Source organism: Elephantulus edwardii, unplaced genomic scaffold (assembly GCF_000299155.1).
Source record: "Elephantulus edwardii isolate Elephantulus edwardi_28Jun2011 unplaced genomic scaffold, EleEdw1.0 scaffold00029, whole genome shotgun sequence".
NCBI classification, from domain to species: domain Eukaryota; kingdom Metazoa; phylum Chordata; class Mammalia; order Macroscelidea; family Macroscelididae; genus Elephantulus; species Elephantulus edwardii.
The window spans coordinates 4,609,595-4,630,381 of NW_006399779.1; the positions used below are offsets into that span (position 1 = coordinate 4,609,595).

At 36.4% G+C, this 20,787-nt stretch overlaps 1 protein-coding gene across 1 annotated transcript in view; it reads right to left on the minus strand.

Annotated features, from left to right (window-relative positions):
• Positions 1–20,787, minus strand: part of KIF18A (kinesin family member 18A) — an 84,479-nt gene that overhangs the window by 15,272 nt on the left and 48,420 nt on the right. The window contains exon 13 of the mRNA XM_006883775.1: positions 18,429–18,442. Coding sequence (XP_006883837.1) covers positions 18,429–18,442 — 14 coding nt within the window. The remainder of the gene's footprint in view (positions 1–18,428; positions 18,443–20,787) is intronic.

The window sequence follows — 20,787 nt, forward strand, 5'->3', positions numbered from 1 at the left end:
ACACACACACACACACACACACACACACACACACACACACATCTATGCTTGTTGCCTCTGACGAATTCTTTGTTCATACTTACGCAGTTTGTATTCTGAACAAATCATCTGAGAAGCTGGACTGTATGAACAATGGCATCAGGACTGGAGGAAGACTCATCAACAGCTTTTCCTTATGCATATGACACAACCTTCCTTGCCAAAAGATAGGATTTGAAACACTTACTTAAAAAAAATTTGGAAGAATATAGCCTTCAATATGAATTACATCTCAATCTCACGGAAACAAAAATTCTCATTAAGGAACTGATAAGAAGCATCATGATAGAGAAAAGATTGAAGTTTTCAATGATTTCATTTTACTTTGATGCATAATTGACACCCATAGTGACAGCAGTCAAGATATCAGAAGATGTACTGCAGTGGAACTATTTCCTGTCAAGGATGTTTCCAAAGTGCCAAAGAGCAACAAAGTGAGTTTAAAGACTAAGGTGTGCCCAACCCAAGCCATGGAATATTCATAGCTTCTCATGCATTGGGAAGTTGGGCAATGAAAAGTGAAGAGTGAAGAACTGATACCTTGGAATTGTGCTGTCAGAGTACAGAATGTATTGCAGAGAGCCGAGAACCAACAAATACATTTTCAGTGAAGGACAACCAAGGTGCTCCTTAGCGCTAAAGATGGTGAAACTCTATCTCACCTATGTTGTCAGGAGAAGGTCAGTGTTTGGAAAAAGACATACATGGGGAAAGGTAGAGAGTCCGAGAAAGAGAGAGTGACCCTGAACAGAAGCAGTGAGTGACACAATGACTGCACCACTGGGCTTGGGCATGGTAGGCATGGCGATGAGGGCATAGGATTGGGCAAGTTCCCGATCTGTGGTTCATAGAAATGTTATGAGTCATAATTGAGTTAGCAAGAAAGGTAGAAACAATCTGAAATGCTAATGAATGAAGAGATAAACTATAGTACATAAACACAATGGAAAACTAAGCAATGTTAAATAATAATGATAAATCTTTTAAATACTTAACATGAGGTAACTGAAGGTCACTGAGGAGAGTGAACGAAGTCAACGAAACACACACACACATCTGATGAGATCTCTATTATAAAGAGTTATGAAAAATACTCTATAACATGGGAAAGTCTAGAGAGCATTATTGTTACATGCCACAGAGTTGGAACTGATCTATGGCTACCCTCCAGCTGGTTTTCAGAGCAGCAAATTGCATGAGAGGAAACTGGCAATACTTCTCCTATAGAAGGGCTTGTGGATTTGTACCTCATGTCTTTGGGATTGCTGTGAAGTTTCTTACTACTAAGACATCAGAGCTCCCTAAAGAGCATTATGCTGAGTGAATTAACCAGGGTTCATAAAGACATATAACTCAGTAAGATGTGTAAAAATGTTTAAAAGGGGAAGGGGGAAAAGAGAAGGGTAGAACACTAGGAGAGCAGGTTTTAGTGAACGGATGGATGTGTTTGAAGGAATAGGAAAGATTCAATGTGAACAGCATAATAATAGGTACAATCATAATTATTTATAAAATACAATGCACATGACTGATTGTATGAAACACAGTGTATATGAATTATTGTGTACAAACAAAAGAAAAAAAAGAGTCAAGAAAAGGTTTACAAAAGGGTAGGGAAGGAAGAGAAAGATAACTAACCAGAAGTAAATGTATATAATTTAGGTGAAGAGAAAGACAACACAGATTAAGTGGAAGGTGAGGAAAACATCACCAAGACAAAGGAAGACACTGAGAGATACTCAGGATTTAAGGGTAACAGAGGTTAATAGTATTACATAGAATTCTGTGGAAACAGTAAAAACTAACAATATTCTTTGAGTGGATACATAGGTAGACATGGAAGTTGAAAAGGTGTTGGGAAACAACTAGTACAATACTCCAAACGTATATAGATTTGGCAAAGGCTACTTCTATATGTGTTTCTAAGTGCTAAAAATACACCTATGTATATAGTAGTGAGCCCTGGTGAAGTCTCTTCTGACATCAATCTTGGTCTTCCTCTTTTGTCTTTGTAATGACCTTTTACATTCTTCATGGATGATGTTAATAATATCGTCCCACAGCTCCTCTGGTTTGTTTTATTAGTGTTCAAGACCTCAAACCTGTTCCTGAGATGGTTTTTAAAGTCACATGAGATAGACTCAAAGTAAAATTTTGGTCCTTGGGTATTAGTTTTCATTTTCTTTAGCTTAAACTTGAACTTTCAAATGAGTAGCTGATGGTCTCTTGCGGAAACAGCACAGGTTTCGTCTTCACAACTGATATTGAGCTTCTCCAGTGATTCTTTAAACAGATGTAATCAATCTGATGCATGCGCAGCTCATCAGGTGAGATCCTTTTGTATATTTGCTGTGTTTCTTATAAAAGGTATATGCAATTAATAAGTCACTGATTGTACAAAATTCTATCACCATGTCCATGTTTTCTCAAGAATGATCCTCATTCCTTGTTTCCAACTTTTGCATACTAGTCACTTAATATTATTAATGAACCTTGGTTGCATGCTTGATCAATTTCTGACTACAAAAATTGGTAGAAATTGTCTATTTCCTCCTCATTGGCTCTGGTTGCTGATGCATATATTTGAATAATAGTGTTATTAACAGGTCTCCCTTTATGTGTATGGATATTATCCTGTCACTCACAATATTGTAGTTCAAGGTGGATCTTGAAATGGTCTTTTTAACTATGAATGCAACCCGGTTCTCACTCATCTTTTCATTTCTGGCATGGTAGATTGTGTGGCTGTCTTATTAAAAATGTCCCATGCTAAAAATAAAAAAATAATGTCCCATGCTAAAACAAAACAAAACAAAAAAAAGTCCCATGCTAAACTATCTCACTTCATCAATGCCAAGTATGTCAATATTTATGCTTTCCATTTCTTCCTTAACAATGTCTAATTTTCACACATTCTTACTTCTCATATTTCACATTCCAAAGACTCTGAACATTGCACTAGAAAGCTGAGAAGCCAAAACCAAAGGGAAGATATATCAGGAAATTAAGGAGCTGAACAGAAGATTTCAGAAGGGCAGCTCAGGAAGACAAAGCAAAGTATTATAGTGAAGTGTGAAAAGAGCTGGAGGAAGAAAAGAAAAAGAGATAAATTTGCTCTGCATTTTTTAAGCTGAAGGAACTGAAGAACAAATTCAAGCCTCAAGTTGCAATATTTAAGGATGCTATGGACAGAAAACAGAACGCCTTGGGAAGCATCAAAAGAAAATGGAAGGAGTACATAGTCCCTGTACGAAAAAGATTTGACTGACAGAATTTGATGAAACAACGTATGATCAAGAAGCAATGATGATGAAGGAAATGTTCAAACTGCTCTGAAAAAATTAAGACCCCAGGAATTGATGGAATACCAATTGACAAACAGATGTTGCCCTGGTCATGCTCCCCAGATTGTGTCAAGAAGTCTAGAGAACAACTACTTGGCCAATTGACTGGAAGAGATGCATAATTATCCCCATTCCAAATAATGAAGATATGACAGAGTGTGGTAATTACTGAACAATATCATTTGCAAGTAAAATCCTTCTGAAGAGTATACAAAACATACTAGCACAGTACTACGACAGAGAGCTACCAGAATTCGAGGTGGGGTTTAGAAGAGGCTGTGGCACTAGGGACATCATAGCCAATGTCAGAAGGATGTTGGCTGAAAACAAAGAGCACCAGAGGAATGTCTATCTGGCTTTCATTGACTATGCAAAGACATTTGATGGTGTGGATCAAGATAAATTGTGGCTAACCTTGAGAAGAATGAAAATTCAGATCATCTGATTGTATTCGTGTGAAACCTATACCTGGATCAGGAAGCAACTGTCAGACCTGAGCAAGGAAACACTACATGATTCAAAACCAGGACAGGAAATGAGTCAGGGATGCATCCTGTCTCCAGACCTTTTAATCTACATGCAGAACAGATCATGTAGGCTGGACTTTATTAGGAGAAACGTGGGATCAGGACTGAGAGAAGACTAATAACTTGCATTATGCAGATGAAACAACCTTGTTCACAAAAACTGATGAGGACATGAAGTGTTTGGTGCAAAAGGTTAAGGGCTGCAGTCTTCAATATGGACTGAAACTCAACATCAAGAAGACAAAGATTCTCACCATTTAGCCAACTGGCAGTACCATGACAGATGGAGAAGAGATTGAGACTGACAACCATTTCAGCTTGCTTCGTTCCAACAATCAATACTCTTGGCACCAGCAGTCAGGAAATCCAAAGGCAAATTTCATTAGGAAAATCTGCTGTCATAGACCTCTCCAGATTCCTAAAAAGCAATGATACTGGTCTGGAGACAAAGGTGTGTGTGATCCAGGCCATAATCTTTGCAATTACCTGCTATGCATCAAAGAGCTGGGCAATGAATAAGGATGACAAAAGAAGAATCGAAGCCTTTGAATTGTGGTGCTTCAGAAGAGGACTGAACATAACATGGACTGCCGAGAGAACGAACAGATTTTTCTTGGAGAGGGTAAAACCAAGTTGCTCTTCGGAGGCAAGGATTTTGCAGCACTGTCTTACATACTTTGGGCCTGTGGCCAGGAGGGAACAGTCCTTGGAGAAGGACATCACTCTTGGAAGGAAAGAAGGACAGAATAAAAAAGAAAGATCCTGGAGGAGACTGACTGACAGGGTAACTGAGGCAATGGGGGTAGAGGACTCAGAGACAGTGAGATTGGCTCAAGATAGGAGAGAGTTCAGAGGTGCAAGCAGCACATAACAACAGCTGGTGATGTAGTTCATAAGGAGTTGAGATGGAGAAGGACGAGAAATCCCTACTGTGTGATTCCATAGCCATGGAAATCTATTGAAGGTCAAACTATGAGTAGATTCTGACCCAACAGCAATGAGTCAGATACAGTAGTAAATGACCCTGGGAGCAAAAGGATAAAAACTTTTTAGCCTCAACTGAAATTTAAAAGCGAATGAGTCACTAGATTCGTGGTGTTGTGTGCTATCGAGTTGGAAGAGACTCATAAATGACTCTCTGAGCAGGTTTTCAAAGGCAGTAATTGCAAGGGAGGAGATTGTCCCTCCTTCTCCTGTGGAAGAGTTGGTGGATTTGGGTCTGCAAAACAGCTTCTTACCGCTAGTTTCTTCTTACAAGAGCAAAAAAGAATAAAGACTATCAAAGATACAAGAAAACAATTAGTGCAAAGAACTAATGGGCCATGTAAATCAAAGCTTCCACTGTCCTGAGACCAAAATATTAGCTGGTGACTGGCTACTACTAACGACTGATCCTCTGGTGGGGATCACTATAGAAGGTCCTGGGCAAGAAGGAGGAAAAAAGTAAAACGAAATTAAAACTTCCAAAACAGTCCTGCCTTATGGGTCCGACAGACTAGTAGAATGCAAGCCTTGAGAGAGCCTTCACACCTGCAGTTAAATCTTCCCCAGAGGATTATCTTTCAGCCAATCAACAGATATCCATAAAGAGACTAAAACCCACAAGAAGGCAATAACACTTTAGAGAATAATCAATCATACAAGAGCAAAAGGGTATCATTTGCTTAAATATAAAACATAAAAGGCAGGAAAGAAGGATAACATCAGGGACACTTGGGAGGAAGTGGGAAGTGTGCCGTTCGATTGAGGGAATTGTACCTCATGTTATGCAAAATAATGTACATAAATTGAATGGAAAACTGACATGCAGATGTGTGCATGCATAACCCCCTCCAATACACCAGTGTCTATTTCTCTAGTTCCACGATAGGTATATATTTCTTTAAGTAGTCATGCTCGGCCCTCTACTCTTTTTACACTAGTCACACACTTTATTTTTCCCAAGGTACCACCTCAGTCATTTGGGTGCAAAACACGTAAATTTTTACCATTTCTTACACCATCGACAACTTCATCTCTCTTCAACATACAGTTATAAAAGCTAATTAAGATCATCGTGTTCCTGTGACTAAAGGCTTTCACTAATTTTTAATAAATAATGCCAATTTTTAAAAGAGGAACTCTTGGTCTCTGGTTCAAAGGGGCAAACTGTTTTGTTTGAATAAGTGTGCTCCTAAAATATTAGGTTGTTGTTGTTGTTGTTATGTGCCGTCGAGTCGCCTGCAACTCATAGCGACCGAAGAAATATTTAAGTACATAAACAACTCTCAAATATATTTTAACGTAAATTTTATAAAATTAATTTTTCTCCTCCACTTATTCCATTATGATGAATTTTTTGCAGTGTTTGGACTGTAAAAAAAGAAAACTTTAATATGAATTTCTGTCCTTATTTTGTAATCATGAAGTAAAAATCCCTAATTGATATTATATTTAATTTCTAACACTAACTTAGATCAGTAACACCCAAAGCTGAAGAAAATAAGCATTACATATTTCAATAAAGCAATCTACACTTTCAATCAAGTTAGAAAACAGACTTACAGCAATCCACAGCAGTACATGTATTATTTCTTTGTTAGTTGACAATAGGGCTTTGCTTTGGCTAGGTTGACAATTACCCTCTAGGAAATACAATTTAAAAACAGGAAGGAAAATAGGATCTCTGTTCTACTAAGGAATTTTACTTTTCTGAGAACTAGATAAATGAGATCCAGATCTTAAAATAATTTTCCACTCCCTTTAACATGACATTTGTCAAATTTTCCATTACCAGATATTTTTATACTAATGCTGCAGTGTAAAGACAGTTACTTTTCTCCACTGTGCTGCTACCACCAATTTGGTGGCTATTAATAGCTGGAAGATTAACTTCTTTTCCCATGAGAGGCAGCAGGGGTATAGAGGATAGAAAACTATATCGAGGATAGAGAACTGAATTGGGAGTCAGGAGACTTGGATTCTATTTCTGGCTTCACCACCGACTGACTCAATGAGTGACCTTGGGCAATTCACTTAAGCAGTGTGGCAATAATATTTCCTAGTAAAAAAGGGATAATAGTTTTTCATGTACAGGGAATTTTCTAGGATCAGATAAAATGTATAAAACACTTACATGGAAAGAGAGGTTCAAGAAATATATTTATATGCTCCAATTTTTATGTTTACTACTTTTTCACAAAGAAAGTTAAAACTTAGTTTTCAATGTTCTTATCAAAAACTAACAGTTTTCTAAAAAAATAATATTAATTTCAACACTATTTTACAGTGAGAACTGGTGGCTTTGTGGGTAAGGAGTTGTGCTACCAACCCAAAGGCAAACAGTTCAAATTTACCAGGTGCTCTATGGGAAAAAGATGAGCAATCTCCTTGGCGTGTGATTAAATAAATCACATGATTTATTTTAGCCTCTGAAAACCCACTAGAGGGTTTGAGTTAGTTGGCTCTGACTAAATGGCAGGAGTTACATCTGATTTTAACTTTTCACTATAAGACATTCAGTTTATTAAGATGATGAGGATGATGATAAAATGTAACATAAACCAAAGAATTATTAAAGTGGGCAGTTCTATCATTTGGAAACACAGATTTTAACAAGTTACTTTTTTTCCTTGCATATGTCTAGAGGAGCACAATCTCTGTAGTAGTAAACACCTATTGGTGAATCCTCACTATGGTGAAGGGTTCCCTTCTAATGAAGTGGTATACAGCTCTCCTTTGGGATAATCTAAGCTTATATTTAACATTAAACTTTAAAATAGTGACAATGCATATAATTTTGTCAGTGAAAGGAATAGTAATCTTCAAGAATTTTGGTCATCTGACAAGATAATAAAATGAAAAGAAGACCAGAGTCATAATTTGTTTTGTTTACTGGGCCTGGAAGAAGAGAAGCTCTAAAGGTATTCAACATGTATGAAGTAAAAATTAGATTTACATTCTTGTTAGTACCTCAGTTATTAAATACAGATCAAATACTTAGAAGACAGGAAGCACTTGATTCAATACTATACTGATTGACTAGTTGTTAAGAAAAGCTCAGGAGAAATTAGAAATAAAAGGTATTTAAAGGTTTAAATAAAAATTTAGCCGTGTATTAATTTTGGAATTTACACTTTTATATTGGGAACTCTATCAGTGTATAAGTATAAAAATTTCACTTCTAAACACAATAAACAGACATTTGACTTTTTGGTTTATGAAATAGATATATACAAATATAAGATAAACATTTTCTTTTGGCTACTTAGCTAACAGAGTAAGTACTGTAAGTGAGTCACAAGTGGAAGATATTGGGTTAGGTAGATTTTAATTTTATAAGAATTATTGGATAAGACAGATCTATGTCTATAAAAGAGGTTTACTGTACTTTTCCATTAGAGGAAAAGGGTGGATGGAAACTTTCCAGAAGAACAAGCTTGGGGCAGTTCTATAGTTCCGAGTTAGCCTGGGAAAATGCTCTCTAACAAGATACCATAATTCTTGGGTTCACAGAGTGTAAATTACAAGAGAAACCTGTTGGCAGATTGTATTTCCTTTAAAAAGGCCCCACAAGATCCTGAAGTTAGAAAGTTTGAGATCAAGTGTTCTTAATAAATGACTGTGACTGATGAAATACCCTAGCAATGTTGATACTGCACAGAAGAAGCTGACTTAAATTTGCTGTTAAAAGAAAATTGGGAAGGAAAACATAACATTTTCTTGGGAGGTTAGGCAGTTTCTAGGGTCTAATAGTCCAAGGAATCAACCTAGTGCACCATATATTTGAATGCAGAAGGCAACGAATGGTTTCTTAATAATTAACTGTATCTTGAAAGTGTCTTCACAATCTCTGGCACACTTGAGCCCATTACTATAATCATTGGGTCAGTTCACCTGGTTGAGCATCTTCCTCACTTTTTGCCGTCCCTCCACCTTCTCAAGCACGATGATCCTCTTCAAGGCATAGTCTCTATGAGCAACATGCCCAAAGTATGACAGACACAGATTTATCATGTTAGCCTCAAAGGAGCACTCTGGCTGCACTTTCTCCAAGAAATATTTGCTTGTTGTTTTGACAGTCAATGGGATGTTCGGTATTCTTCTTCAATACCAGTTTAAAGGCATCAATTATTCTTCTGTCCCCAATTATTCTTCTATCATCCTTATTCACTGCCCAGCTCTCAGGAGAATAGCAAGTGTCTGAAAAGACCAAGACCTGAATCAGTCACACCTTAGTCCACAAACTAACATCACTGCTCTTCAATAATTTAAGTGAGGTCCCTGACTGTGGACTTTCCCAGTGCAATACGTCTCCTAATCTCCTGACTGCTGGTACCAAGTGTATTGATTATGGATCCAAGTATGAAAAAATCATTGACAGTTTCCATCTTTTCTCCATCTATCATGATGTTGCCTAGAAGGCCAATGGTGAGAATGTCTGTTTTCTTAATACTGAAATGCAATGCATATGCTGAAGGCTGAAGTCTTTGTTCTTCTGCAGTGAGTGCTTCCAGTCCCTCTCATTTTTAGTAAACAAGGTAGTCTCATATGCATAACGAAGGCTATTGATGAGTCCTCCTCCAATCCTGATACCATATTTTTCTTTACAGAATCTAACTTCTCAAAAAATTTGCTCAGCATAGAGACTGAATAGGTATTAAGAACAAAACAAAATGCACAGTTGTGTGTTTTTTTTTTTTTAACAAATGTGAGACTCTGAAAAAAATCAGAAGGCACTAATGGATAGCCAACCCATCCAATGATGCCCTGAGTGAAGACAAGCCACGTTTGATCTACGATGGACTAAAATATCTCTGCCAAAGGCTCTACACAGTAAGAGGAACAGCCATCAAAAGTCTTAATTTTAAACTATATAGTGTTGTTCCCTTACTGTTTGTACAGGGTTCAGATCTGTTGTTCATAGAATAGCTATGAGTCGTACTTGCCTCAGTAGCATCTAAAAATATAACAACAATAGATAATTTCTTGGACATTAACTCCCAAATATATTGTAGGTTAACTGCATTTCTATTTCCCTGAAATAGATATAATCCATGAGATGCAAATGAACATGACTTATTAAAACTCTGGTTTGAATAAAAGTAAATATAATGTTAAGATATTTAAAAGGGAAAGTTACTACTATTATTTTCAACTCAGAATTGAAGATTATTTTATTTGTGAATGATCAAGTTGTAGTCAGTTATGGTACAAAAGCAAAAATCAAAGAATACTGCACCTGCATAAGAAGTATTCAGTTTTTCATTCATCCAAAATTCATTAAATAAACAAACAACAAAGAAACCATGCTCTACACTTTTTTTTAAAATGTAGGAATTAAAAAGATCACAAATAACTTTTATTTTTAAGAAGCAAAGGCAAAAAAAAGCAAAGGCAGATGATAATAATAAAATACAATAAATTTAAAAAAATGATGATAAAATGAGCTGGAAAGACAGTAAAATAGAGTAATAAAAGAGTGATAGGAAGTAGGAGGGATATAGCTAAGATAGCCAGAGAAGGTCATTCTAGAAATGGGTCATATTAGATTGACTCTAAAGAAGCTATAGTCATACAAAACAACCAATCAAAAATTTTTAAAAAGTATTTAGTCAAAAGAGAGAATAAGAATTATAATTATATGGTTAAAAGGATTATTTGATAAACAAGATGTCACATTCTTCATCACTGTACAATGGAGAATCAAATTGATTCCACTTTTAGCTCTACTGTTTGTAATGGTTAAAAAAACTTGGGAGAGCAAGGTGAGCGCAGAGTGATTTGAGCTCAAGACAGATGGAATTTGAGTGAGAAATATTGTTAAAAAATTTAGTTTGGGAGCCTCCGCCAGGAGCAGCGAGTCATGGCGGGACCCACCAACCAGGAGAAATTAGGACAGTGGGAATTTGAGTGAGGTACATACATGGGGGATCAATGCTGTTTGCTAGATCAATTGTGGGACCCCTTCACCTTAAGTAGGAGGGAGTGAGCGAGACAGCTGGAGCTTGATTGGGGAGGTAGATAAAGTTATCTAGGGAAAAACTAAGGCTTCCTGGTTTTCCCCATTCAGGTCCCACCCCCCTGTGTGGGTCTGCATGTGTCCCCTCTCTCCCAGCACCCATGTGCATCCACCTACCTTATGTGCATCCTAACTGCACCTGCACAACCTTCTTCTGGAGCTGTGATATCAGATCAAGAACTGGCTATCGCCGCAGGCATGAAAAACTCTACCATAGAAATGCCACGAAAGAAGCAGAATACCCACCCCCAAATGACACAGTATCAACGGATTTTCTCAGATGGAACTTTCCGACACAGAATTAAAAAAAAACTAATAAATGACTGAATATTTTCAATGGGTCAAAGACAAACTTGAAGAATTCTAGGACACTACAAGCAAAAACCAGGAGGAGTGAAAAAAAAAATCCAAAACAATGCAGATAAAACAAATGAAGCATTAAAGGCACTGCAAAAAGAAGAAATCACTACCCAAAATATGAGGTCAATGTTTCAGATGCCGTCAACATGATGGAGAAATACTTGAATAGCTGAAGAGATGGCACAGAACCAATCAGTGAAATACAAGACCTGTTACCACTGATCTGCCAGAGAAAAAAGCAGAATCAAAAAAAGGAAGGAAAAAGAACTTAAGAAGACTGTGGGACACCATCAAGAGAGATAACATGTGCAGCATCAGAATCCCAGAACAGGAAGAAGCAAGAAAAGGCACCGAAAAAAGTTGTGGAAAAATTACTAGAAGAAAACTTCCCAAGCATAATGAAGAATGAGAGAATATATATTCAAGAAGCTGAGTGAACACCATATAGAATAGACACAAAAGGAAAAAACTAAGGCATATCATAGTCAAATTTGCCAGAACCAAAGATAAGGAGAGAATTCTGAAAGCAGCTAGGGAGAAACAAAGAGTAATGGAGAACAGATAAGATTAAATACCAATTTCTTAGACAATATGGTATACAGTAAAACTGTCCATCAAATATGAAGGAGAGATCAAGATATTCCCCCAAAAAAACAAACCAGAAACTAAGGGAGACTATAAACATAAGACCAGTGTTGCAGGAAACACTGAGAGACATCCTTCTTACAAAGATGCCACAGTTTGGATGGACCAAACTACCAGTAAAACTAAAAAGAACTCAACATAATAATAACAATAAAACCTTGCCTCTCAATAATTACACTGAATGTGAACGGTCTGAATGCACCACTGAAGGGAAAAAAAAAAGCAGTGGATTGGATAAAAACCCAAAATCCATTAATATGCTGTCTACAAAAGACACATATGAAAAATAAAGATAAAGAAAAAATAATGAAGATAAAGAAAGACTAAAAATAAAAGGGTGGGGGAAAAATATCAAGCAAATGGCAACCAGAGAAAAGCAGGAATAGTGATAGTAATCTCTGATAAAACAAATTTAAATGTAAAAACCATTATAAAGGACCAGGAAGGTCACTACATAGTGCTTAAAGGGTCAACAGAACAAGAGGACTTAACAAAAGTAAATATCTATGCACCGAATTAAAGACCTGCAAAAGATATAAAACAAAAATTAACAAAACTAAAAAAAGGAAGCAGACAACCCTGCTATAGTAGTTGGAGATTTCCATAAACCCTTCTCAAGAAAAGATTGAACTACCAGAAAGAAACTCAACAGAGATGCTGAAGAATTAAACCACACAATAAATCAATTTGATTTCACAGATAGGCTAATGCACCCCAAAAAGCATAGTACAGCACCTTCTCCAATGTGCATGGGACGTTCTCCAGAATAGATCACATTTTAGGTCACAAGGTAAACATCAATAAATTAAAAAAAAACACACAACCAACACATAATACAAAGCATCTTCTCAGACAACAAAATTATAAATGAATTAGAAGAGGATAAAAAGAAAACCCCACACATTTGGAAGCTGAACAACACCTTGCTGAGTACTAGAAGAAATAAAAAATAAAATTAAAAAGTTTCTTGAAACAAAAGACAATGAAAACACCAGTTAGCAAAACCTCCAGGAAACAGTGAAAGCAGTAATCAGAGGCCAGTTTATAGCAATATGCAAACACATCAAAAAGCAGGAAAAAATGACCAGTGACTCTCTAACCCAACACCTCCAACAAATTGAAAAAAGAACAGCCAGAAAACCCGACACCCTCTAAAAAAACTGAAATGAAAAAAAAAAAAATAGAGCAGAAATAAAAGAAATAGAACACCGAAAAATAAGTGAAACTATCAACAAAACTAGGCATTGGTTCTTTGAAAAGGTCAATAAAGTCAACAAACCACTGGCAAAACTAACAAAGGAAAAGGAGGAAAAGATACAAATAAACCGAATAAGATGAAATGGGCAACATTACAACAGAACCAACTAAAATAAAAAGGTTAATAATGGAATATTATAAAAAAACTATACCCAAACAAATATGAAAACCTAGAAGAAATAGATACTTAGAATTCACAACCTACTTAAACCGACAGAAACTGAAACTAAACACGTCAGCAGTCCCATTACAAAAGAAGAAATAGAAAAGGTAATAAATAAAACAACCTCTAGCCAAAAAAACCCAAAAAAACAAGAAAAAAAAACAAGCCCCGGACCAGATGGTTTTACCAGTGAATTTTATCAAACATTGAGAGAAAAGCTGTCAACAAGTCTATATAAACAAGTTCAGAAAAAAGAAAACGATGGAATTTTCCCAAACTCATTCTATGAAGCAAACATATCCTTGATACCAAAGCCAGTTAAGGGTACCACCAAAACAGGAAACTAGAGGCCCATATCTCTCATGAACCTTGATGTAAAAATTCTGAATAAAATCCTGGCCAATAGAATCCAATGACTTATAAAAAAAATAATTAACCAGGACCAAATGGGGTTCATTACAGGAATGCAAGGATGGTTCAACATAAGAAAAACAACCAATGTTATTCATCACCTTAACAAAGCAAAGAACAAGAACCACATGATCCTATCAACAGATGCAGAAAAGGCCTTTGACAAAATCTAACACCCTTTTCCCGATTAAAACATGCAACACAGTAGGATTAAAGGCGAATTTCTTCAGTACAGCAAAAAAAAAAAGTATATATGCAAAACCCAGAGCCAACATTGTTCTCAATGGAGAACATCTCTCTCAATGGAGAGAGATTAAAGCCATTCCCTTTGAGAACAGGAACTAGGCAAGGATGCTCTCTTATCACCTCTCCTACTCATTATTGTATTGGAAGTCTTAGACACAGCAAAAAGACAAGAGAAGGAAATAAGAGGTGTCCATATCGGCAAAGAGGAGGTAAAATTATCTTTATATGCTGATGCTATGATAGTATACTTAGAAAACCCTAAAGATTCAGCAAGAAACCTACTGGACAGAGTTGACCAATTCAGCAAAGTGGCAGGATACAAGACCAACATACAAAAAGAAATTAAATTTCTCTACAGCGATAAAGAGAATACAGAACTGGAGCTCTGTAAGGAAAACAATACCCTTCACCATAGTTAATCAAAGACTAAATACTTGGGAATAAATCTAACTAGAAGCACAAGGGGATCTAGTCGAAGAGACTTACAAAGCATTACTACAAGAAACAAAGAGACCTGGAGAAATGGAAGACTATACCTTGTTGATGGATAGGAAGACTCAAAATATTGTGAAAATGACAATACTACCAAAGACAATTTATGCATTCAGTGAAATTCCCATAAAAATACGTTTTTCATTCTTCAACGAGATGGAAAAGGCAATCTCCAATTTCATCTGGAATGGAAAGAGGCCACAAATTAAATCACTCCTTAAAAAGAGAAACAAAGTAGGAGGCATCTTACTCCCTGATTTCAAATCCTACTACAATGCTGGGGTGGTCAAGACAGCACGGTATGGGTACAATGACAGATATATAGATCAATGGAATAGAATTGAGAATCCAGAAATCAGCTCATCTACCCATGGTCAACTGATTTTTGACAAGGAGATAAAATTAGTTAAGTCGGGAAATAATAGCCTTTTTAAAAACTGGTGTTGGCAAAGTTGGAAAACTATCTGTAGAAAACTCAAGCAAGACCTATACCTTACTCCATATACAAAAACCAACTCAAAGTGGATCAAGATTAAAACCAAGGACTATAAACTTCATTAGAGAAAAGCTTGAAAGAAACCTAGAAGCCCTAATCCACAACTTAAAACAGTCTTCCAAGCATCCTGAAAAATCTACAACCAGGAAAGGATAAAATAGATGAATGGGATCTTCTAAGAAGCAAATCCCTGTGCACATCCCAAAACTTCTCCAACAGGGTAAAAAGGGAAGCCACAGACCGGGAAAAATATTTGGTAGACGTGTCTGATAAGGGTCTTATATCTAGAATTTATCTAATACTTGAGTACAATAACAAGATAAAGGAAAACAACCCAAATGAAAAATGGGCACAGGACATAAACAGACACTTCACCAAGAAGACATTCAGATGGTGAACAAACACATGAAGAAATGTTCAAAATCCCTAGCTCTAAGAAAGATGTAAATCAAAACAACTATGAGGGTGAGCTCTGGTGGCCTAGTGGCAGGAAACGGCACTGCAATCCCAGAGGTGCGCAGTTCAAGTCCACCAGATGCTCTGCTGAAGAAGGAGGAACAATCACCTCCTATACCAGTCAGATCCAATTTGACGGTACACACATAAAATAAATAAATAAAAATTATTTCAAAAAAACAACAACAACTATGAAATATCATCTCCAGCAAGAACAGCAAAATTCAACAAAATAGCAAACAACAAATGCTGGCGAGATTGCGGAGAAACGGGAACCCTTACTCATTGTTGGTGGGAGTATAAATAACTATGGAAAGCAATATGGCGCTTTCTCAAAAAGTTGCAAATAGAAATTCCATTTGATCCAGCAATTCCACTACCGATAATATATTCTAAAAAAACCATAACTGCCACCTAAGAAGATATATGCACACCCATATTTATTGCAGCTTTTTTCACAATAGCAAAGAGATGGAAACAACCCAAGTGCCCAGCAACAAAGAATGAGTAGAGAAGCTTTGGTATATTAACACAATGTAATATTCTGCTGCACTGAAAAACAAAAAACTCATGAAACTTTATGCAGAATGGGTGACTCTGGAAGACATTATGCTGAGTGAAATATCTGTCACAAATGGACAAATACTGCATAGTGCCACTGTTGTAAAGCAGGTCTGGCACTGGAGTAGGGAGGAAATTAAGAGGGGATAAAAAATGTATACTGCATTGAAACAGATGAGGGAGAAAATTGTTTAGGAGGAATATATGATTAGGTATTACTGTCATGACAAGAGCCTGGAATAAAAGCTGAATAGTGGAGTGGACTGGGCAAGGGGGGATAAAATAATTTTTTTTTTAACTTTTCAAAGAGAAAAGAGAACTTGGGGTACAGAGTGGGCAGGGAGCAAAGTGCGTAACAATGAATGAATGGATGGAAATCCAAAGTCCTTGTAAACTTTCATTAAAATAAAAAATAAAATTAAACAACAACAACAACAACAACAAACCCCAACACTTGTATTAATCACAGGATGGTGAAGAGATTGAGATTGTACACAGCTTAGTTTGCTTGGTTCCACAGTCAACACTCTTGACACCAGTAGCCAGGAAATTAAAAGGCACATTGCCATGGGAAAGTCTGCTGTTAGGGACCCCTCCAAAGTGCTGAGGAGCAATGGTGTCTTTCTGGAGACTAAAGTGCGTTTGATATAGGCCATGGTCTTCACAATCACTTGTTATGCATCAGAGAGTTGGACAATGACTAAGAAGGATAGAAGGAGAATTGATGCCTTTGAGCTATAGTGCTGGAGAAGAGTATTGAGAATACCATGGACTGCTAAGAAAACAAACAGATTTGTCCTAGAAAAGGTTAAACTGGTTGGCTCCTTGGAGGCAAGGATTCTGAGGCTCCGTCTAACATACTTTGGACATGTTGTAAGGAGGGACCAGTCCTTGGAGAAGGACATCATGCTTGGGAGAGTGGAGGGACAGCGCAGGAGGGGAAGGCCCTCTATGACCTCTATGAGGTGGATTGATTCAGTGACTGGGATAATCGGGATGGGAGTGTCAGAGATAGTGCGATTGGCACAGGACAGAGCAGAGTTTAGGGCTGTTGTACATAGGGTTGCTATGAGTCGCAAGAGACTCGACGGCACATAACAACATGCTGCTATTATAAACCATGTTTTACACATTATTTTACAACACAGGAAAATGTGTATTATATGAACCAGTATGCAACTTTTACATTATAGCATACAACAGAAGTGTATAAGCATTAGATAACAGCATTACCTGGACTTGAAAAAATTCAAAACCAATAAATGAAAATCAAAGTCTTACATATAAATTCCTATAAGTAAAAAAAAAAATCACATAATACATGATACAATTAATTAAAATATTAACAAAAGGTTATATATGATTGGGAAAATTCTGAGTCATTACATTTTTAAATACATTTATTCTTTTTATATGCTGGTATCTGTTTACTATATTTCCTATAATATACAAACATTGAAAGTTGGGCAATATCCTCTGTGCAATTTACAGTCTTGGAAATTCAATGCAGGGTTAGCTATGAGTTGGTTCTGACTCCAGGGCTATGAAGATGAGTTTGATAATACATCTATGGCTAAGTCTACACACATAAGGATACAAAGTACAGAAACAGATATGTTATGGATAACTCTGAGAAGAATAAATACACTAGGATATTTATTGTGCTCATATGGAAGCTTTGCATAGATCAAGAAGCAAAAATAATAGGTCACACTTTAAAATCAGGAAAGATGTGTTTCAGAGTGAAATCTTTTCACCATACACACTCAATTTGAATACAGAGTAATAATCCAAGAAGCTAGGCTATATAAGAAGACTGTAGCATCATGGCTGCAGGAGGATTTAACAACCTGCATTAAGAAAATGAAACAATCTTGCTTGCTGAAAGCAGACATTTGGAATAATTATTGAATAGCAAAGACTAATACCATCAGTATGGATTACACCTCAACATGATGAAAACAAAAATCCTCACAATTTAGACCAATAAATAACAGAAAAATATAAAACAAATTGTCAATGATATAATTCTACTCGAGTCCACAATCAAGATCCAAGGAAGCAGCAGTGATGAAATTAAACAAATTACTGTGCCGGGGAAAAGTGAAGTCACAGTCTTGTTTAAAGTGCTAAAGAGTAAAGATGTTTGTTTAAAGTCGAAGAAAAGCATGACCCAAGCCGCAGTATTTTCAATTGCCTCAGGTACATATTAAAGTTTGACCATTAATAAGGAAGACTGAGGAAAACCTGATGCCTTTAAATTGGCATGTTGGTGAAGAATATATCACGGACTTCCAATAGCTCTGGTGACTTAGTAATAAGGAGTTGTGCTGCTAACACAAAGGCTCGTGATCCAAATCCACGAGTAGCTGTGTGGGAAAAAGATAGGCAATTTCCTAATGAGTTAGTTTTGACTCACCAGCACATTAACAACAATGGACTCCCCTAGAGAAGAAATAGTTTCAAAAGTACAGCCAGGGTGTTCTTTAGAGTGAAAGATGATAAAACTTTGCCTCACAGACTTCAGGGATGTTGTCAGGACTAGGCAGTCCTAAAAAAAAAGATATTCTGTTTGGATACATGGAGTGTCAGGAAGACTCTCAAAAGAATGAACTGGCAGCTTGAGTACTGTGGAGACTGTGAGGATGGCACAGGAGAATTTTCTGAACTGCTGTACACAGGGCAGTTACAGGCTGGAGTAGATCGTAATCAGTGGCACATAACATTGTCATCTTTGACAGCAGATATATCCTATGCAACATGTCTTTTGATTTCTTGACAACTTCAATCTTTTCTCTATTGTGATGTTGCCTATTGGTCATTGGAGATTTCTGTTACTGGATGGTGAAGTATATTTCATATTGAAGGCCATAGTCTTTGATCTTCAATAAGTGCTTTAAGTCTTCTTAACTTTTTGCAGGCAAAGTTATCTCATATGCATATTGTGAGATTTTGATGAGTCTTCTTCTAATTGTGATGGCACATATGAAGATCAGATAAGTTGTGGGATGACATCAAGGAATTAGGAATATCACACATGAAGACAGGAAAAGGTCATTAAAAAGACAGGAAATAAAATCAAAACAGATGTTAAAAGAAACTCTGAAACTTGCTTTTGAAGGTAGATAAGTTTAAGTAGAAGGAATAAATGATGAAAAGAGTTAAAAATATTTCAAAGGGCAGCCTGAGAAAACAAAGTAAAATATTAAAACAAAATGTGCAAAGATCTAAAGTTAGAAAAACAAAAGTGAAGTATCTGCTCAGCATTTCTCAAACTGAAAATAATTTGAAAGTAAGTCAAGCCTCATATTGCAATATGGAAACATTTTATATGAAGAATACTGAGTGATGTTAAGATAAATCAACAGATCTTTACCAAAAGCAGGAATACTAAAAAAAAAAATGCTTACCTATTTATAATCATGCAAAGGAATTCAATGATATGGATCATAACAAATTATGATAAACAATGAAAGGAAAGGGACTTTCAGAACACTTAATTGTACTCCAAAAAAATAGCAATTGTTAGTACGGAACAAGGGGATAAGGCATGGTTTAAAATTAGTAAAAGAGTATGTCAAAGCTATATTGCTTCTCCGTAAGTATTATTATTATTTTCAATTTTTATTTTATTTCATTATTTTTTGCGTGTGCACCATCAAATTGGATCTGCCTCCTCCTCTCCAGCACAGCATCTGGTGGAATTGAACCATACGCCTCTGAGATTTTAGTGCAGCTTCCCGCCACTAGGCCACCAAAGCTCCCAAGTATTATTGTTCTAAAGTAAAGAGAAGTGGTTTTCAATGCAAAAAACTGTATACTATATTCCAAAACACACATTTTACTAGTTTATGTTAGAAACCATTTGTTCTGACTTACGTACAAATTAGACATAGAGGCTGACATTATGTTCAGAATTTGTTCATAATTTGAAGATTTCTCTTTGTAGCTTTCCTTCTCATTCCTAAGCATATTGGGGGTAGTAACATGATTAGGAGCCACTGGACTGATTCCTGGATCAGAGTGGCCTCATGAGACAAAGCAGAACACCCCTACAGGGGTTTTTTTTTTAAAAACTCTCTTCTGGCATGAAGAACTCTGGATGCACAGAGAATAAGTACTTGGCTGCTAATTATAAAGTCTACTCTGTGGGGAAAAGATGTGGCAGTATTCTGTCATGAAAACAACAAGCCTGGCACCTCTGTTGCGGCAGGTCTACTGTCTTATAGTCACTATGAATAAAAACTGACTTAAAGGAAAAGGCTTTGGCTTTTATATTGGCTGACTTCACTCTTCTCTTTCAAAAGTTGTATTATAAAGAAAAGCTAAGTAATTTATTACTTCATAGAATTTTATGAAGGTTAAAAAAAAGTGGACTAATCAATCATCAGCAATAACTCATCCAAGATAGCAAGAAATACTCAATAAACTAAAGTTGTGAGTCTGAGCAATGGAGGAAAATTCCTTTTGTTCAGGGAACAGGATAATCAAATATGAAATTTGAACACTGAAAATGTCTCATTTTGGCATGCTGAAAATTTCATAGAATAACAGACCAAATAAAGTTCAAGACAGCAAAATCACTAACATATAAAAAAAATACTCTTTTAAGAACAAGGGAATTAATTTGCTTTAAGAGACTCTAAGTGTTCCAAAGACCTCCAGTTTCAGTTTTTAATTTTTTTAGGCCTATCTTTACATTACAACCCTGCTTGCTGAAACTGAAGAGGACCTGAAGTGCCTGCTGCAGAGTGTCAAGGACTGCAGCCTACAATATGGATTAAGGCTCC